Source organism: Oculina patagonica, chromosome 5, assembly GCF_052425735.1.
Source record: "Oculina patagonica isolate OP01 chromosome 5, crgOcupat, whole genome shotgun sequence".
In the NCBI taxonomy this organism is placed as follows: domain Eukaryota; kingdom Metazoa; phylum Cnidaria; class Anthozoa; order Scleractinia; family Oculinidae; genus Oculina; species Oculina patagonica.
The window spans coordinates 21,562,295-21,584,033 of NC_135762.1; the positions used below are offsets into that span (position 1 = coordinate 21,562,295).

The 21,739-nt window shown below is 36.7% G+C and overlaps 2 protein-coding genes across 2 annotated transcripts in view; one reads left to right on the forward strand and one right to left on the reverse strand.

Annotated features, from left to right (window-relative positions):
- Nucleotides 1-21,739, forward strand: part of LOC144653263 (coronin-7-like) — a 39,142-nt gene that overhangs the window by 13,269 nt on the left and 4,134 nt on the right. The window contains exons 15-26 of the mRNA XM_078513216.1: nt 2,354-2,449; nt 3,164-3,295; nt 4,739-5,047; nt 5,828-5,936; nt 6,486-6,572; nt 16,183-16,325; nt 16,958-17,062; nt 18,736-18,824; nt 19,533-19,671; nt 20,032-20,121; nt 20,378-20,494; nt 21,486-21,621. Coding sequence (XP_078369342.1) covers nt 2,354-2,449; nt 3,164-3,295; nt 4,739-5,047; nt 5,828-5,936; nt 6,486-6,572; nt 16,183-16,325; nt 16,958-17,062; nt 18,736-18,824; nt 19,533-19,671; nt 20,032-20,121; nt 20,378-20,494; nt 21,486-21,621 — 1,552 coding nt within the window. The remainder of the gene's footprint in view (nt 1-2,353; nt 2,450-3,163; nt 3,296-4,738; nt 5,048-5,827; nt 5,937-6,485; nt 6,573-16,182; nt 16,326-16,957; nt 17,063-18,735; nt 18,825-19,532; nt 19,672-20,031; nt 20,122-20,377; nt 20,495-21,485; nt 21,622-21,739) is intronic.
- On the reverse strand, nt 7,999-8,901 carry LOC144654093 (substance-P receptor-like). Its single transcript, XM_078514200.1, has one exon. The coding sequence runs from the start codon at nt 8,836-8,838 to the stop codon at nt 7,999-8,001; it is 840 nt and encodes a 279-aa protein (XP_078370326.1). The 5' UTR covers nt 8,839-8,901.

The following is a 21,739-nucleotide window of genomic DNA, read 5'->3' on the forward strand; positions in this document are numbered from 1 at the left end:
AAAATTGTTGGGCTGGGAGGGGGGGTGGGGGGCTCCGAAAATGTGTATACTTCAAAACCAACACATGGTATCATCATACAGATCGAATGGTTTTCGAATCAACATTTTAATGAGCTGTGCAACTCAGTTATATCACATGGTTAACAGATATAACAGATGTAGTCCCAGTAATTATTACACTCTTTTCATCCCAAAAATGCTTAAGAAAATTTCAAAAATTAGAAATGCCCAACCTTTTTATAATAAAACCACATATTTTTTTTTTTTTTTTGCAGGCTAGTCTGTCAAAAGGTGTTTTCAACATGTTTCAACTATCACTTACGTTTACAAAAATTGTAATTTCTCAGCAAACATTTAAAATATTGCCTTATTTTTGCTGTCAGTTTTAAATACCACATTCACGACTTTGCTCATAGAGCCTTTGATTTATTTTTACATTCACTTGCACAACTTTTTACAATTCTATTACTCATTGATTACACTCCTAATGACAAAACTACAATTAGCTAACAGTATATTTACATCGTTTACAATTTTAAGTGAATTCATACGTTTCCTACGTTCTAACTAGTTCAATGTACATATCGTTTGTGCATACATATCCTATTTTTTCCTCAGTTTGATTTTTTTATCTATTTATTTATCAATAAGTACCATTTCATTGCCTTACATAACAATAATTGTTGTGTTACATAACAATTTCTTTAAGCATAATTCATTACACTTTTTAAAGAATCTTTTCCTCAAACATTTTCCATTTTTTCCTAAAAGACTTTATATTATTTGATTTGACAGAAATATACCTTTCGGTTTGATATTTATTTAATAAAATTCTCTCAAAGTGGCTGAAAGATGGTTTCGTTTCTTTACATCGGCACATCCACAGATAAGTTTTTCCTAAGATGAGTATATAGTTTTGCAGATCCATCTCCTCTTCTAAGAACCCTAAAATAATCTCACTATAATTTAAAGAGAGGCCTACGCAACTATTCAGTTTATTAAAAAAGTTTTTTCCAAAAAAAGGTCGAAAAAGAACAATCAAAGAAAAATGTGATGTCGTTTCTATAGTCTGATGACAGAATGAGCAGTTGGGGTTAGAAACATATCCTATCTTACAGAGTAATTCGTTTGTGTATAGAATTGAATTTAATACTTTATATTGAAAAGAACGTAAATATGGTTCATTTGCAACTCTTAGTGGCATCATGAATGCCTCTGAAATTTGCTTATCATCAAGATAAAATTCTTCTCTCAACTTAGCCCATTTATTTGGTTTTTCATATTTTTGCTTTATAAGATGATGATAATAGTCACGACACTTGAAATTTTTGTAATCAAGGGTATTTTCTACGTCGGGCGCGTAAAAACGTAATTTCAATGGGACTGATTGCCTAAGACCGGTCCATGCTAAAAAATTAGAGTTCTTTAAACCTGCATCTCTGACGATATTGAAAGATTCAATATTTGTCATATCGTAAAGAAGATGAGTTGTGTATATAATGTTATTATCAAAAAAGTGTTTATAGAAGACACTTTTGCCGTCGATCATTATTTCTTTATTTTTCCATAAAATGTACTTATAAATGTACTTATAAATATTTTCGGACTATCCAACTAGTGTGTGGAAAGTCATAGGTTCAACTGCTGTCCAGACAAATGTTTTCCAAGTAGCTTAATGTATCACTTTTTAGAACTGATTAATATCTTTTTCATCTCTTAGATTGTTTAGTAAGCAGTGTGGAAGAAAAGGGGATTTTTTTTGTCTTCTACATTGCACCTGTTCATTTTTCCATTACACCTTTTAAAACTTTTTTCCTGCCTTGTAGAATAACTATTTGGAATTGTTGCAGTCTTCAACAGACTTTCTTTTCAAACTAAAATTTACTGGGCCAAACGGCAAGTGGACACATCCACTTGCCCATTGGCCCAGTAAATTTTAGTTTTCACTTGCCCTCACTAAATATTTCTTGTCGCCTCTAAGACTCACAAGACTACTTAGGCTAATTTCACTTGCCATCAGGTCACCAAACCTTTATTTTCACTTGCCCAAGGGCAAAATTTACCCCGGGAAATCAGACCTGGGTTTTTTCTGCCCTGATTTCACACTACTATCCAAGAAAAAAATTAGTCACCCAACTAAAAGAGCTTTTTTTCTAATGTACGGAAAACATCTGTCAACAAGAGAGTTCACATGATAGCAAGAAAGATCAATTCAGATCTTTATTGTGTTATTCTTCAAAGCTTAAGGCTAATATTCTTCTGTTTTTTTCACACTTACAGTATTTTTTTCAGTTGATGCTTTGTTTACTCACTTTGTACTTTGTACTAAGTAAGGTTTTGAATTTCTTCAAAGTCTTACAGGGATTTTCATGAAGACTTGTTTCCAGATACTATAGCAAGGGAAGCGTCCATAACAGCCGATGAGTGGTTCAGTGGATCTAACAGCCCTGTAAGTTCCAAATATACCCCACCTTTTGTCTTTCCATTTTTATTTGTTCTTGAGTTTTTTGTCACACAGCTAGTGTCACTAAAACTGTGCACATAATCAGCTTATCTGTTACACACTGACTGTAGTCCAACAAAGTAAGCACTTGTACATACACATACCGGTACATGTAACCCTGAGACACATAATATAATTATGTTTATTAGTGAACTGGACTCACTACTCTCAGGTATGTGCATATCAATGGTAGTCTTAAGACTACTGGTGACTTGTCTCCAGAGATCCACCTGGAGAAATAATAACTTTTCTCCCATTACCACCATACCTTACGGAGTGCTGACGAGTCCCAAAGAGGATGAAACAGCTGTCCACTGCTAGGCTGGTGTGTTGCCTCAGTCTGGAGATGAGCAAAGTGCGCATACCTGAGTGTAGTGAGTCCATTTCACTAATAAACATAATTATATGTAGTCCAACAGTTTGCCAATTGTTGGTTGACGGTTTTTGTTCAGGGGTGGGGATGAGGAGCTGTTAGAACTTTACTTTCAAATTACAGTAACAAAGTCCACCTAGGGCTCTAAGTTTCTCATATCCACTAGACAACGTCACCTTACACCTGTTACAGACAGAATGTCATCTTTGACCTCTTCCTTTGATGGAAATCAAAAGTATTATGTGAAATAACAGTGATGCTTCTATCAACAACTTGTTTGTTTGCAGATGAAGAGGGTTTCTCTTGATCCATCAAAGCGACATGCACAACTAAAAGCATTGCAAGAGAAACCAGAGAAACCTACACTGAAGCCAAAACCTGCTGTAGAAGCTCAGAAACCAAGTGTACCATCAGCAAAGGTACAACTTTATTTATTTTTTGTTCTTTCTTTTCTGGCAATATGACAGTTTTGGTTGCACTTTTGATGACCTGGGTGGGGGAGTAGTCCTGAAAAAGACTGTTGTTGGCAACTAGAATTTCAACAACCTGAGCAGAAATCATCTCCTAAGTCAAGAATGCAAGTCATAGACAAAAGAAGAACATGGAACCAAGAAAGGATACAAATAAACTACAAAGTGATCTGAGGATTTCAAGTGATGGCAAATTTGTGAATAGCAAGAAACTGTGAAAGAATAGTAAATTTTTCAAGCAAGGCTTAGACTCCTTCAATTTAACTTTTGCCAAATAAAACTTGTGCTACTTATAGATAAAGGTTTTACTCTATTCACGGAGGGACCTTATTACATAATGTGAGTTTCAACTAAATTACTTAAATTACTTACGACTCAGTGTCAGAATTGTTTTCATTTTTAATTATATGTCAAAAGAAGGTAAAACCTGAAGTCTTGTAAGTGTTGAAGCTGAACTCCAGTCTCTATAACATGAAGCAATTATGTGAGTATTACTTAATTTCCCCCCTGGATGGGATGCTAGTCCATTATAGAGTACACTCACCATTTCATCTGCTTGCCTCCAAAATTTGCTGGTTACTTGTTTATATTGTAAATGATCAAAGACACTGTGAGAGTAAAGTGTATCTTGCCCAAAAACACAACACAGGCACTCAAGCCCATCTTAATTCAGATCTCTTAATCTGGAGTGCAATGTACTACACGTTGTAACTGTTGGCGTTCGATTTTACCCTTGGTACAATTTGGTGTTTTCCTTTGTTCTGGTGTATGGTAATAATTATATTATAATGAATATACCTTATTATAGGAAATTAACATGTCAAAATTAACGCGAATTTAAAACTTTCGTGTTAATTTAAGTGGCGTTAATTTTTGTTAACGTTAATTTCCGCGCCGTTAATTAAGTGGAGCATTAATTTCCATGACGTTAATTTCCATTATTTTGGCCCCAATTTTTCGCTACAGTCCAGATGTTCTTGACTCCAAGGAAAAAGCATAATTTATCTGCCACTATCAATGATACTGTGAAGAATGCTTAAAGTGGGAAAAGTAGCACGAACATTGTTTTCGTTTAAGATTACACGGCTACAAGTGTTGAAATAAACTTGTTCCTGTTGTGTACGTCGCATTAATTTCCTTCATTTTGAAATGTTCCCCCCTCTTTCGCGTTAATTTCCTTTATTGGGAAGTAATTTTTCCTTCAATTCGCGTTAATTTAAGTCGTGTTAATTTCAAATACCTTAATTAACAAAAGCGTTAATTTCCTATAATAAGGGAAACAAAGGAAAGGACCAAATTGTACCAAGAGTAAAACTGAACCACAGCATAACTGGACCTCCCACACGAAAAGAAGGAGATAGTATATTATTGACAATCTTTGTGTTTAAACAGTCAACAGCAGAGCCCAAAAAGTTGCCACCAGAGACAACCTCCAAAGTCACTCAGAAAGCAGCTGCTCAACCAACTCCAGCTAGTGAACCTGTGACAGAAGCTCCTGCGAGACCAATAAAGGCATTTACTGGTGTGCGCTCATCTAAGTTCAGACACCTTCATGGCACACCCATGCACAAAAGCCATAACATAGAGAATGTGCGAAACTTGAGCATTTCTATGCCAGGAGACTGTGATGGATTTCAAGTCAATGACGAGTTTGCTGCTTTTCCTTTGTCAGGACCTGGCGGACAGATTGCTGTAGTCCCTGTAAGTATTTCTCAAGCTGTATCTTCTGTATTTTAACGGTGCACATAGTAATCTATATTTATTGGTGTTACATACATGGAAAGAATGAGTTCAATGATTTAATTTCTTTGAACCAAATCAAAGACTGGAAATTACTTAGGCTCATTGATAAGCCATCTGGGTTCATTGGCTACTTTTAATATCATACTCAGATCTTCACAATCTTTGGGAGAAAATATCATCAGATCATCATCATCATCATCATCATTACCTGGTTGCAGTGTAGGTGAATGCAAGCCTCCTCCAACCCTCTATAATTATCACTAGCAAGATGAATAATCTGAATCAGTTGTCTATACTCTTCTCCCAGCAGTTGTTGAAAGAGAATATTGGATCAAGTCCATTTTCAGTTGATGTTTTTTGCCAGTGATAAAAGATCTTGGTACATTCATGATTAGTCTGCTCTTAACTCAGATTTCTGTAGCATTGTTTGACTAGTGCTCAACATTTTTCTTTTACCTTCTTCTGGTTTGCATGCTGTTCCACTGCAATTTGCTACCCAAAATTTAAATTAACAATCACATTGCCTCATCAATCTGTTTTTTAACCAATTTACATTTAGCTGAGTGTTTGATAGGACATAAACAAGTCTTGATTGCAGGGACAATACCCAAGCATGGACTGTCAGGCTGTATCATGTGTGCATAGCACTAACCACAAGCGTACCTGCCGCAAACCAAAGTAATTGTTTTCCCTGTAAATTTTGTAATAATAGCCTGATCAATGTTTCCTTTATTTCAGCTCAACAAACCATGTCGACTGCCAGATTCAGGGTTACCTGTCATTCAGTGTGGTAGTGGTATCATGGATTATCAAATGGACCCTTTTAATAAACAGCGACTGGCAACTGGTGAGCTAAAACAAAAATAGTTCTGGTGATGTCAAGCATTTTCAACTGTAAATCAAAACAGTTTAGGCTGGAATGATTAAATGATAATATTTTAAGTGTGACTATTCTATTCTCACAATTTTTAATGTTACAAAGAAGCTCATCAAGTGAATGGAGAGAGCAAAGATAGATATCTAGTTTTCATACAAAATTTGAAACTGGCCAACTTTGGCTTTGAGGAAGCATGATACGTCTACCACCTGTAATACCATTACATACCTTTTACCCCAAATGTTTTGATAATACTAAGCTGATAGACTAGAAAAACATCTTTCATTTAAAGGACGCTAAGCAAAAAAAAAACTACAAAACTGAAAAAAATACATGGCGTTCCCTGCAGCAATGGACACTTACAATTACCGGTATAAAAAGACCACTTTCCTTGACGTTACAATGGAAACTTTTTCAACAGGGACAAAGGCAACTGAAAGGCCAACAAAACCACAAAAGCTAAGCAGTCAATCAGTAAGTTGCCCTTTCATCTCAACTGAACTGTTGTTTATCTTTCAGCTTGTGAAAGTGGTTTTGTTAGTATATGGGAAGTTCCCGATGGCGGCTTAACAGAAGTTATTAACACTCCATCTGTGGTTTTAAAAGGTTAGTTGAAAGTATTTGGCTATAGTATCACTTACAAAATCTTTTTAAAAATCTAACAATAATTTTGTTAATGGATGGAAGGATGGAGGGGTGGACTGACAACCTTGTTCCCAGGGTCTCTCTTTCCCCGCCCCCTAGAGGGGACTCTTGTAACTCTTTGCTTCGTCTGGGACTGATACTACAACGAAAGCACTGGTTGTCGTCTGATCACCAATGTTAAGCCCTGTTGGGCGGGGTTAGTACTTAGATGGGTGACCATCTGGAAATCCCTTGTTGTGGGTTTCCTTTTTTAATTTCTCAGTACGAACTCAGTAAATTTCAGGCCCTTTCATTGTCTTTCTAATAATAACAGGCATCCGTCGGTTAAGGTTGACCATGGGTAGCATCGTAGTTGTCTGCTTGGCTGGAGCACCGGGGTCTGTGGCTGCCGAGGCCGATACGGGAGTGACAGTCTTTGTCACAGAGGCTGCATCAGTGCCCTGTCTCTGGTCTGTCGAGGCTGTCGCTTTCTGCGGACCCATCTTGTTTTCTGCGGACGCGTCTCTCTAACGGCTTCGTTAACGTTCTTCGACTTTATATGTTTCAGTGTCTCAGTCGAACGGGACGAGAACTCTGTAAATTAACGAAATCCTCACTCGATCACTTGAGTATCCTACCTCGAAATCCCGGCTCAAGATCGACGTCCTCGAAGGATTAAGAAGAAATATAAAGAACCCTTTGTTTATGGGATACATTTACTGTTTACTGGTTTTCTACTGCTAGCAGCCGCTGTAAACAGGTTGGTTTTTCTGTCACGGCAATGAATACCCACAAGTGAAAGTACCTAAATCATTCTTAACTTAGGTTAGCAGTAATATAATTTCCTTTTGTTTGTTTGTTTTTGTTGCTGTTGTTGCTTCTTTTTTAATGTTTCACAATTCCGCGTTTTAGAATATTCCGTCATTTCGCGTTTTAGGATATTCTGCCATTCTGCCGTGCCGTTCCGTCATTCTGCCATTCCGCTGAATAGGGTCACCCTGCAAACTCCTATTTGATTACATGTACTGGTAACTGCAGATCATTATTTAAATGTGAACAAAAGTGTGAAATACCAAGAAGTGATTCCGAAGTTCAAAGAATGAACAATCAAATTGTCTAGTATATCAAATCGTTAAGTGTTCTTTTCACCTTTCTTGATGAATGCTTTATTGATATTCTGCTTACATGTTCTTCAGATTGAAATGTGCCAGAAGATAATATATAGAACAGTTTTTATCGACAACATCAGTATTGAGCCAGTTCAATATTTTTTTATATTGTAAACTTCAAGACAAGACAAGATTTTTTAAAACAAGAAAACACAAAAAGGAAATATATAATTATGTCACTAAATAATCACATCAATGAATACAACACATTTGTTTTACATGGTGTTAAAAACCATGCTTCAGTTATTTAGGTAGTTTCTTTGCAGCTCAATTACATTGTTATTTTGGTTACGTCTGCAACCAAATATGATGCGCTTAAACCCATCCCGGAAGCTTGTACTTTGAAAAGCATATAGCACTGGGTTAAAACACAGACTAAATAGAAACAGAAAACTAAACACTGCGGAAAGATCAGAATACAATTTCAAATCCACCTGTTCATCAGGTTTTGGTACTACAAATGTATAGAAAACTACAATTGGTACTAAACATATAAACAATCCGGCAGTTGCTAAGATACATGTGATCACAAGTTTCTTTTTCTCTGAGCCACTTTCTTCACTTGTGACGGGCTCTGCGCAAATCGTGTTGGTAATGTACAGACCTTTTATTAAGGATCCATAGCAATAAGTCACAACAGTCAGTGGGAGATAAGTACTGAATAGTGTTTCTATGATCAATTGAATTTTGCTAGCCTTATTCATGTGTAAGGTAAATGGACCAACGCATGTTGAAAGGGACTCCCTCCATTCAATAAGAATGGTGGCTGGCAAACAAATGATAAAACTTATGATCCAAGTCAGGGCAATAGCTTGCTTGATGTTGTCTTCAGTTAGCTGTAGTCTTGTTCTTAAAGGTTTCAACAAAGCATGATATCTTTCAACTGCTAGGACAGTTAGAGTGAATGATGAAACTGCTACAGAGATATCCATGAAAGCACTGAGCTTGCATACACAATTGCCAAGTCCATTACTTAGAGATCCAATTTTGAGAGAAGATGTATATATTGGTCCAAGCGCAATGGTGATAACATCGGCAACAGCCAGGCTTACCAAAAGATAATTTGTCGTGGTGTGCATTGCTGGTGTCTTGCGCACAATCCAGTTCAAAGAAATAAAATGGAATAGCCAAGAAAAACAGGATGCTTGCCAAGTTGTCAGTCATATTATTTTGCTTGTTCTTTGAAAGATCTATTCAAGTAGGATTGGACCCTTGGATCTATTGAAAATTTAAGTTTATGCGTCACAAAATTACCTGTTTTTGACAAGCTTTTGTTAGAGTTCTAGAGAAAAACCTCTTTTACTACGAGAATTTTCAATCCAATTCTGTGCTATAGGTATAGCTTTTTGAATGTAAGGAATCAAACAATCTGTTTTTTCCTTACCTGGGAACAATATTTTTCAATGCAAGGCAGGTGAGATTATTCCTGTTTTATTTGTGAACTGGCAGCAGTTTAATTGCGATGGCATACTCATTTTATGTTGATATAATTAAAAGACAATTAATTTATAAAAACAACCATAGATGTTCAATGATGATCTAGCTACATTGTATAAATTATGCATGCACCACTTGATATTCCATTTTGGACAATGATGTAAGAAATAAGGTTGTCATACAACTTTACAAAGCTGAAGCTAAACCTGTAAACAGTTTGCCTCTGAAAAACAATGTTCACTTGATGTTTTGCATTATTGACATCCTCTGGAACATTGGCGTAACAGAATTAAACTAAGACAAAAAAAAAAAAAAAAAAAACAGAATTAAGCTAAGACAAAAAAAAAAAAAAAACAGAATTAAACTAAGACAAAAAAAAAAAAACAGAATTAAGCTAAGACAAAAAAAAAAAAAAACAGAATTAAACTAAGACAAAAAAAAAACAGAATTAAGCTAAGACAAAAAAATTGTATGCTTACAGCATCTGCATTTTTTAGCTCATTCTTCAGAATGAGTAATAGAGTGATACAGATGTTGACGGAAGTCTGCGTGTACAAAAATTGTGTGGACGGAAGTGATACAGATGTTGACGGAAGTGTGCGTGTACAAAAATTGTGTGGACGGAAGTTGTAGAACGGAAGTAATTTTATATGCTACCCCTGTCCCCTTAGTAACGCCAAAAATAACTTCAGTGAAGCTCAGATGCAAATGTGAAAAGAAATTAAATCATTGTATAGTGTAATAAATAAATTAACATCAAATGACAATTTCGGAACTACTGGTCTACAATGAACCAAAAATAAAGCTACGTCGACTACGACCCGCACGTGTCGTTATTTCAAAAAATTATCAAATGTATATTTTCATTTTGTTTCTTTTCTGAGACCCCTCAACATGTCCTCGACCCCAATCTGTCTATGTCCAACAGAAAGTATAAAGAGCGATCTAAAAAAACATTCAATGGAATTTTTTTGGTACGTTTGAAGTAGAGTTGGTTTTGGCTCATGACGTGACGCAGCTGAAGTTCACCCGCACGCGACCCCGCACGCATTTCTGTACGTGCACAATGAACCAAAAATAAAGTTACGTCAACTCTCTTTTTAGAAATGCACGATCTGCGCACGTCGCCGAAAATGTATCAAATGTATATTAGCTCATTCTCAAAGAATGAGTATTATAGTGGATCAGATGTGGACGGAAGCGGAAGTCGACCAGCGCGTGGGCAAAAAATGTGTGGACGGAAGTTGTACAACGGAAGTAATGTTACATGCTACCCCTCCCCCCTAAGTAACGTTAAAATAACTTCAATGAAGCTCAGATACAAATGTGAAAAGAAATTAAATCATTTTATAGTGTAATAAATAAATTTACATCAATTCACAATTTCGGAACTTTTAAAGAAGGAAACGTGTATCACAAAGTCGAAATGTTGACAACCTGGGGGTTTATTTTATCATGTGGTGACACACGTAATCAAGGTTCATTTTAACGTGGGCTGTTACACGCAATGAAGTCCCGCCAGGCAGCTGGAAGTAAATTTTTACGCTACCCCTCTCCCGTTGTTGAGATTCTGCATCTACATCTACATTTAATTAGGTCGGTAAAAATCTAGAGATATCACACCAAGATTTCTTCATGGAACTTATTTTTAACTTTTACTATGGAGTTACGCTTGCCATATGACGTGTTCTAATAAACGTTTATAAAGCTCACTGATAAAAACACGACATCCGAGCAGCACGTTTTTGTCTCCTGTCACGTCATCTCATTTCCCGTGACTCACGTCATTCGTTTTTCACGACGTTTTCGTGCGCATCTTTCTCTCAAATTTCATTCGCTGCTCAATCTATGAACAATGATTGTCACTGCCCGGTAGATGCGTGCTGACAGAAAGGTAATTCAAAACGCAATTCAGTAATCTAAAACGGTAACAAATATTCATTTCGTTTCTTTTCACATGTGTATCTGAGCTTCGTGGAAGATGTGAACTATTTACACACTATCCAACCAGAAGAAAGCTCGTAACCACAATGTCCACACGTTTTAGCAGTAAAAACATGTTCTTCAAATATCGAAATTATATTTGTCAAGAAGACGAAAAGCTTTGTAGTTTAATTACACAATAGAAATACCAAACGACTGCGATCCTTCTAAGATCGATTAAAGCGATGTATTGGTGAAAAATATTGTGCAAAGCCCTTTCCGTTTTTAATTGTTATGTAAATATTCTAGCTTTTCTGTCTATGTTGTTGTTGACTTTGTACATTTTCCATCAATAATAGCGCTTAGAAGAGCAAACAAGACTGGATGTCTTCTAATGTCTCGTGTTTGCTGGCACGGAAGGGTAAAGGAATCTGCATGCATGCAAAAAACTTGACTGTTTTGCAATTCCTCCCCGCGTAATACTGATTCTCGACCTATGATCTTCTCTTCTTATGATCTATATTTTTATTATGCTTGTCGTTCCGCGATCCGGAAACAAAATGCTATTTCTTTTTTTTAAATAACTGCTTGTGGACTTTTACGTAGCGGGGAATGGGGCCATGTAAAATTACTTCCGGCTGCCTCAATGGACTTGATCGTTTGTGTCAGCGCGTGTTAAAATATGTGAAAATACGTTTAGGGTCCCTAAGGTCTAAACAGCTCGGCAACTAGATTCACGTTGCACCATTTTTAGAAGATGTGAAATTGTGATTTTATTTCTTTTCACATGCGTATCTGATTTTGACTTTACAGGGGACTGTACTTGACTTAAGTGGACTGTACCAGTACATTTTCATTACCCACCACCACTCCCAAACCCTACCCCCCTCCCCCTCCCCCGAAAAAAGGCAGAAGAATGAGCTGGCTCGAAGTGCCCTTTGATTGGACAGTGAATCCATTTACAGCAGAAAACACATGTAGCTACTTTTTAAAAATGGCCTTCCATTAAATTGAAGAAAACTTGGTACATATAAATTTCATGTAAGTCACATTTTGTGTGTTGTTTCTGACTTTCTTGGCTTGAAAAGGAAGTTAAAACAGCTAAGACATTTCCTCTGTTTAACCAGCTTTAATTTACAGCCCTACCAGCTGTTAATTTTGAATTCTGTAATTTAAACTTTTGTAGTTATTAAAACTTGAAATAATGGCTTTTTTAGTGTAGTTGCTGCTGGAAAGCTTGCAATCACTGATGCTGATGAAAAAGTAATTATTCAGCACAGATGTTTTAAAGCTAGTTCATTTGTGACTACTTTGTCAAAGGCAATACGTGTTTTCTTCAGTGTTTTTTCTTTCACATAGTAATGTTGGGTTCTGTTTTATTTCGCCTTCTAAAAATATTATACCTGGAAAAACACAAAAATAAAAAAATGTTTCTATTTAGCAGGTAATTAAAATAGTCTTTCCATAAGATATTTTTTAATAGCAAAATGTAGTAGCTCGCTTTGCATACATCAGTATGACTTCATGTTCATTTCCTGAAGAAAAACAAATATGAAATGTTGACTCATTGAGTTATTTTTTCAAAATAGCTCTTTAGTCGGCGCGATGTTCCATGACTCAGTGGGTCAGTGAAGTATGTTTGTTTGTCACACCAATCAGATTTCAGGTACTATCAAAACCAATCAAATTGCAGTTTATAAAGGCGAAGTAATCTGACGAAATTATGTGTCGCAGCGTGTCGCAGTTCGTTTTCGTTGAAAGATTAATTGGTGAGTTGTAAATTATCATGGATTTGAAACGTATTCGTAGTTTGCAAATCAAATTGTGAGCTTCGATACAAAGTTCCCAACTTCGGCCCGAATTTATTAAATCCTTCAGTCTGTAGTTATGTTATCAAAAAGGGCTTATCTACGCTAAACTGTTGGAAACAAATGTCATAAAAATAAAAAACTTTTATGTTCAGCGAGCCGTAAACGTGTTGTCTCGAACAAATTAGTCTTCCCTGTCGCGTCGCGTCGCGTCGGCTTCGATTAAAATCAATTTTACATAATTATGTGTAAACCATCCAGTTTCATCCGGTTTTACAAACGCAGAAGACTTGAAATTGAAGACAGTGAAGATTATGCCTCACATAAATCGTTAAATATGTGTTTTCATACAAAAAAGGTAAAATTTGACCAAATTTCTACATGCATGATATTTATTTATCGGCAAATCACTTGCGTGATCGCTGATGCGAAACGTTGTCTTGCACTTCAAGCTACTTTCCTTGACAAGTTCTAAAATCTTCGAGTTCAGAAATCGGCATGACTTTCGAGCAACATGTCTTGTTTCTCCTCAACTACCAAACTTGGAAAGTTCAGTCGGGCCGAAGTCGGGAAATTTGTATCGATGTTTGCAATTTGATTCGCAAACTCGCACCGTAATTGGCAACTTCATAACAAAGTTTCCAATTTCCCAACAAACTTCGCAAAGCGGGCGGCCAAAGTAAAATGAAATCAACAGTAAAACATTTCGTTCAAACATTTAACATTTAACATTTCGTTCAAACATTGAACCGGTACAAGTAACTTTACTGTTAAAAGCAACTACGATCGATAGCAAAAACAGAATAAGAGCGTGCCATTTCGTGACAACTTGATAACTCAATTAGTTCTTGTTTGTTGAATACAATTTACGTTGTGAATGAACGAAAATCTTTGTTGAACAGTTTTGACAGGAAACAAATACTCCAGGTGTACTGCGCTTTAAAGAACTTTTCCGAAGAGAGTGGTTTTTTTATTTGATTCGTTTATTACTTCGTTTATTATAGTACTTTTCGTTCAATGTCTATATGGAGACGTGGCTTTTTCGAGAAAAACAAGGGTATCGTGTTACGTTCGTTTAAAAAAAAAAGGTATCATGTTACAAAAGTGAGAAAAACAACTGTATCATGTTACAGTGTTTGGCAAAAAGCCAAAAGTATTCCGTAACAAACAAAAGTAACCCGTTACGGTTGCTACAAAGCTAGCAACAAAATAACCGCTTTAAACAGAATAAGAACGTGCCATTTTGTGACATTTTGACAATTGAATTAGTTTTGTTTTTTAATTAAATGATGAAAATTTCCGTATTAAATAAAACAGTTCTGATGTATCAAAATGCATGTAAAAACTATTTTGTTTGCAAGCAAACTTTGTGCAAAAAAGTGACTCCGTGGGGCGCCATACACAAATAGCTCAACTCATGGCATAAACCATCCCAACAGGACAATCACCCAGTTTCACCCCAAGCCACCCCATAAATTGAAAAAATAACTCCTGCACGCGTAGCGTGCCTATGTTTTTTTGTGAGTCATGGAAAAGTACTTTCAAATTGAACCTTGAATACTTTTACTATATCAGTTTAATTATGTAGGAAAACACCACAAAGGTAATAAATACAGGATATTACATGGTTGCGCGGAGATATGAAATTTATCTTCGAGTGTTCAAATCAATATCGGCACGAGTGAGCGCAGCGAACGAGTGGGATATCGATTTGAACACGTGAAGATTAATATCATATCTCCAAGCAACCATGTAATATTCTGTTTATTATATAAACCTACTAATTACGATGTTTTTGACGATTTTCCGAAGATTACCGACCATTTTCCGAAGATTTCCGAAGATTTGCAAAATGGTGTCCGAAGGTTTTACGAAATTTTCCGAACTTTTTCTGTAAATTTCCGATAATTTTCGAAGATTGCCGAGGAAGATCCGAAGATGTTTCGACTTAATATCGATTTCGACTTAATATCGATTTCTGATATTTCACTGAATGATGTTTATATAATAATAAATAAAAAAGAAACAATGATGGTCAGGTTTGGAGGAAAGCTAAAACGAACCACAATTGACAAACTTGAGACTTATCCAGTCTAAGAATGTAGGGGCGATTTTTTAATAATATTATTTAAAATGAAAAAGTCAACCCATTCAGTACAGATGACCTCCATAATATGGACACCTCCCTATAACAAACAGTTCAGAAGACCAAAATTCATATAAAATCTACCTCTGTAATAGGGACGCCGGCTTCCATAATACGAACAGTCTTCCCTTTGAATTACGTAGGTGTCTGTTTTAAAAAGGTTTGACTGTAAGAGGAACTTGTCAACCCATAACATATCCATTCCCAACTTGAATGGACAACTTTGTGCTTACTTTTGTAAAGGAATAAAATTGCAGTGATGTAATTTAGATTTGGTTTTGCAATTTTATTTTTTTTTTCAAAACAGCTTTATTTTTGTTTTCCTCTGTCTCATTCCCATTATCGTAATAAAAGAAAGAAAAATAAGAATCAAACTGGTGAAGCCTTTCAAGATTTAAAACCAAAAACAAATTTGATCCACAACACAATGTAAACACAGTTTATGTTGTTTTGAGCTCAGAGTGTTAATATATATTGTTCTCTAGGCAAGTGTATCCATCAAATAAGGAGGTGTTAGCAAGAGAAAGGGGTGTCGAATGGCCTTTGCGAGCACAGCGTTTTTCTTTGCGAGCACGAGCACTGAAAAAAGTTAGCCTTGCGAGCAACGAGCACTTTCAAAAAACTACCCCACTAAAATACCGAGCATGCGAGCACTTGTAAAAATGTGCGAGCACGAGTAAACGAGCACCCACTAAAATTTTGCGAGCATTGTGAGCAGAAGCTTAATTTTGCGAGCACTGCCACTGCGACATCTTGGGGGACCATTCATGACCCCTAGAGAAGGGTTGTATCTGGAGGTATAATTAAATATGGGGTGCCAGATGATAAACAAAGGTATTATCAACAGGAGCATTATAAATATGGCTCTAATGGGGCACTCCACAAGGATATTACCAGGTATCTTCAGGAGATTATACACTGGTTCGTAGTATTTTTAACAGAAGACTATGCATTAGGATGTTACCTACAAGGCAACTATAAAAAGGGGGAGTTGTTTACCAGGGGGGTTATGTGTAAGGGCATTATAAATAGGGGTATTCTACTCTGGGAGGGATTTAAATTTTTCTTTATACACTTATTGTACGTTTTTGTTTATTGTTATGTTGCAGGTCACTCTGACAAACCAAACATAGTCAGGTATCATCCCACGGCAAGAGGCGTGCTGGCATCATCAGCTCTGGATAATACAGTCAAAATATGGGACATTGACAAAGCTAGAGACTTGATCACTCTAAATGGACACACTGAACAGGTTGGAAACACATTTGCTATGATTTGTTGATAGTGGCTTATTGTTAATGTATTAACATTCCCAGGTAATAGTGAAACTTTATTGCAGTATTCAGTGATATGCGAACTCTGAAATTCAATCCTCAACCAATTGACCCAAGTGACTTCTGATACATTGCTAGATTCTCCTTCTAATTTACCCTGTGTATGCTTGTAAATCAAAGGGAGAATTTCATATTAGATCAGGAGTCACTTTTGGCCTTAATGCACGCATCCCTGGCCTTCAATTATGGAGAGAGAACTGACAGAGGTTTTTCTCAGGATAAAAGAAATTGGTGTTCACATAAACAAGGTTTGTAAGACGTCGGGTCTTACTCATGTATATATAAGTAGTAAAATTGAAGTTTGTTTTTGCATCAAATATGGCAATTGAAACTGAAAAATTAAAATACTTCCATAAGGTACTATGAAGTTCACAATATTGTAACTGGGTTGTGACTCTTCTATCCCAAAACTAGACTACTTTAATGAATATTCTCTTTACATATTGCCTTGTATTTCTTTCAGTCTTCTGCAAAAACCAGTACCTTAAGTTAGTTTTTAAAACAGTAGCAGCAAATTCTGTTATAAATTTTGAAATTAATGTGACTTCAGGTGTTCAGCTTGTGTTGGAAAACTGATGGAACTAAGCTGGCCACTGTATCAAGGGACAACAAAGTCAGAATATTTGACCCGAGATCACAAGTTTCTCCTATAAAGGTATGTTCACTTGAGAGAACTTCAGAGAAGTTTTCAAGTAATCCAATCTACACCAAGGCTGTAGTCCAAGAAATTGAAGGGGTAAGGGCAAGAAACGCACATTGGTTTTTTGGCCATTTTTGAAAGTGCTCAAAAATGGCTGAATTTTGGCATGCCAACTTCCTTTTACACGAGGAACATTGTTCTGAAGTTTTTTCGCTGGTTTACGCTTCGTTTTCGAGAAATAAAGTATGCAAAAAACTCAGAATTTATAAGCGGCTTTCTTTTCTGGAAGACGGAACAAAAGAATCCTTTTGTTTCCATGAACAATAACCAGCGAAAACACACATATTTAATGTAATAAATCAAGCGAAACCTTGCTTGTTTTGAGTTTATTTTACTTTAAATAGCGCTAAATAAGCGTAAATCGCGGCAGGATTGTTACCATGAGGGTAGATTTAATTCTTCTGGGCTAGCATATTAAGACCTTCACTAGCATAGTGCAAGTAAAGTTTACTTTTCCTAGCAATAGAAGTTACCTTAGGACTAGGGAATCTTACGGGTAATTAACCAATTGCCTGTGTGAGCCAGCAAGTCATGCGAGCCATTTCGGTTAGCCTACATAATACATTGGTTAGCCTTAATATCACTCAGGTTAGTCTAATTAGCACTCTGGTTAGCCTACAGTTAGCTTAGGTAGCTTGCATTAGCCTTTATTATTATTGGCATTAGGGATTTCTTGCTCACATGGATCGCGAGTCATAAGAGTCACATGCACCATTCTGGTTAGCCTAAATAACACATTGGTTAGCCTAAATAGCACTCTGGTTAGCCTACAACTAGTTAAGGTAGCTTGTGGTTAACCCTTTATTGGGATTTGGGATTTCTGGCTCGCATGCCTTGCATGCCTCACTGGCTTGCATATTGTACACACTCAAATCTTACCATCACCTTACACAAAGGGTTATGTCCAAAATCCTTTTTGCACCCTGCCACCTCTCATTGTTTCATGAATATGAGTCATTTGTTGGGTCGTGACCCACACAGTTAGAATTAAGATAGAATTTACAGATGAGGAGTAATTCCTACTCCTCCTGGGTATGTTAATCTAAATCGGGTTCCCCTCCAGCAATTCCATCAGTTGAAATCCTAGTACCCATTTTATTTATGCTCATAATAGGAAAGAGAGGCACTGCAAGAGTAAAAATAAAGTGTCTTGCTCATGAACAGAACAAAATGATCCAGGTCAGAGCTTGTTGAACCCAGACCTGCAAATAAGGTCTTGAACCCAGACCTGCAAATAGCAGTGGGGTCATCGGACAATAGCTGATCAAAATTTGATCATGTCTGGCAAAATTCCAACTGTAGTGGGACCTCAATCTGGCCAATTTTTAATAACTTATTTATATGTCAGATAAATTTACATGTACGTCTAGCTTGAGCAATATGCTCTTGAATGTACTTTTATGTTAATTGCAGCAATTTGGAATTAAAAATAAAGTTAAATGTTATGTCATGTCCAACCATATTTTTGTTTTGTTTAAACAAAATGGTGACTTAGTTGGACATATTTCCTTTCAGCAGAAAATAATTATTAATAATTTGCAGCCTTGACTTTGAGTCCTATATGCATTCTTACATTAGACGACTGTATCCCCCAGCCTCACTGCTTGACCATTAGTACATTGTTTTAGACAGGCCCAGGTCCTGAAGGGAGTCGTGGTGCCCGTGTTGTGTGGGGTGGTCCAAATGGAGACTGGTTGATTGTTTCAGGATTTGGCAGGTGATTTTTATTGTTTTTCTCTTGCCAATTAAATGGTGTTTTTCCTACAAGGGATAAAAGTGTTTTCTTGCATTTTTCAAATGATTTACCTATTTTATGTACCGGTAGTTGTTTGCTTTAATTTAATTTGCATGACATCAGGATCTGTTGATTTTTTCGTTATATTTGTTATGATTGACAGATTGAGGTGTAAAATGCAGTAATCGTTAATAGGCTTTGAACTTTAAAATTGGTGTGTTATAGAAAGGCACAGTTGTAAAGCTGTGTGACATGCTTGTAGGAACCAGAGCAAATAGCTGAGCTCATATGATCAGGTGCACTGGATATAGGTGTCAGTTTTAGGGAGGCAGCGTGGCAGAGTGATTAGAGCACTGGACTTGAAAACTGCAGGTCGTGGGTTCGAATCCTGTGCTTTCTGCTGGTCGGTGTTATTCTCAGTAGTCCCCAGTTCAATTCCTTGGCTATGTTTGTAAATAGTCAACCGGTCTGCCTCTTGTCAGTTGGGATATTTAGCCATGTTATGTTCACTCAAAATATTTGTTTCAGGGTTTATTCACATTGGCCCTGAAAAGCCTCACTCAGGGAGTGGTCATGAATGAAGTATTTATTACTTTTTCGATTTGGTTGGTTTATAAGGGGGTCTTTCATTAACAGCTGCTCTGTAGTTATTCAAAGGAATAATTTTATAGTGTATTTTTTGTTCCCTAGATCAAGCATGAGAACCATCAGTGTTTATGACAGTGGTGATCTGTCTGAAGCATTGTCAACTGTGGAGATAAACGTCGCTCCAGCTACATTGATACCTTTCTACGATGAAGATTCTTCCACCCTATTTCTCTCTGCTAAGGTTTAAAAATTTAATGATTTATTTACTGTTGCTCCGTTACCAGCAGCTAGGATTTTATGGCTGACAGATCCTCTTTTGCTGCTCCTCCCCTCTCTCTTCTCCCCCCCCCCCCCAAACAAAACAGACACAGTCAGACTATAACTGCATGGCAACATATCTTTGCAATTTAACATGGGAGAGTTTGGCTCCCAGTAAATTGACAGTTAGGTATTATTTTGTAAGTTATGTGGTAATCAGGGCCATCACTTTGAATAAGTCACCTGTTTGAATTTGTTGTGAAATTAGGTAAAGGAAGGAAGGAATTAATCACTGCCGATGATGAGTGGGTTCACTGACAATGCTTGTGATTTAATTTTTCAGGGTGAAACTACAGTTTTTGCTTATGAAATCAGCGAAGAACCACCTCATATCTTTGAATTGTCACACTATAGGACAAAAGAACCTTACCAGGTAATGTGCCTATAATCCAGTGATAACAGTATTCAACTTGACACAAGCATGGGACAAAGAAAATGCTAAAACAGCACAAGAAGTAGTTTTCAATCTAACTTCTGAGGAAAATACTTTTCAATTGCTTCAGTTTTCTTATTTCCTCTACCCTGTATGGCAAGCAAGGCTGTTTTTGTGTTACAGTGCATGACTATGCAGTTATACAGTCATTTATAAAGTCTATTACTTTCCTCTTTGTGTCACTTTGTTTATACAGGCAGTGGCTTTCCTACCAAAGACTGTATGTAACATAAAAGAAGTGGAGTTTGCTAGAGCTGTCAAGCTGAATAAGACGTCAATAGACTTGATCATGTTTCAGGTTCCTCGAGTGAAGGTTAGTACCCCCTGATCTTGTGCTCATTCTTATTTCTTGCAAATATGCTTGTGCAAAAAAAAATCAATATTGATAATAATTTTATTGATATCTGGTGGGGATCTGCTTGGAAGAGTTTTTTGATAACAACAACAGCACTCCGAAGAAGTCATTGTGCATTTATTGACATGCCTGAAAAGCTCATACTGGTGGCTTTGGATCTTCATTATTTTTTGTACAAATGACAGAAAACAGCAGTTTATAAGAATTCACAAAGTAAAAAATGTTGACAACTATTTAGAAAGATGTAATTTCTGTAACATTGTCACAAGCGTGGGACAAAAAAAATCTAAGTCCCTTATGCCGAGTATGGGTGTTTTTCAAATGAAGTACAGTGAGTTATGTTTAGACAAGGACATGCACAACCTATCGGGAAATCTCTGTTCATAAATTGAAGTTGTAGTCATAAGGGTCCGTTCATTTTTTACGAGGAAGGGGGGCTGGTGGGATTTGAGGGGGGCCATGCGAAAAAATATGGCTTCAAAGGGGGGGCCAGGCAAAAAAATATGGTCAGTACGGGGGGGTTACTGAAAATAATTATACTTTTAAGTGCTGTAATAGGGGCTTCTGTATTAGTTAAAAGTCTTGCCAGAATGCCCAAAATAACATTCCTGTGGTTCTGAAAATTCAAATTTTCCTGGTCAAGGCAGTGTCAGCTTTATGGAGGAATGTACATGTAGTTTACCTGTTATTATGACTGAACAACTAATACATTCTTTAGTGATAACGCTTGATAAATTTTAATTTCACTTGAGTATTGTTGTTGTTCTTATTTTTTTTTTTTGGGGGGGGGTCATCGAAAAGAAAATTGGATTTCGAGGGGGGGCCAGGAAAAAATTTTCGATGAAGAAGGGGGGTCCCAGCCCCCCCTACCCCATAAAAAATGAACGGTCCCTAAAGGTCTCTTTTTTTATACACTCCTGTAATAATGATTCCCTGTATAATTTATTAGACTGAGTATTTTCAAGATGACCTCTTCCCAGACACCAGAGTATGGTGGGAGCCTGCATTGACTAGAGATCAGTGGTTTGCTGGTGACAATGGAACACAGAGAAAGATGTCACTTAGACCAAGTGACATGAAACCATGTAAGACTTTCAGAAATAATAAAATTAGCAACTTGATGTCTGTTTTTATGCATCTATCCTTTGGCTGATGCCTAGGTGGGGGGTACTCCCATTTATGGGCTATACGGGTATGTGCCGC

Bases quoted from the DNA above. Each gene is read 5' to 3' on its own strand.
- LOC144654093 (XM_078514200.1), bottom strand. From the start codon at position 8,838: ATGCACACCACGACAAATTATCTTTTGGTAAGCCTGGCTGTTGCCGAT.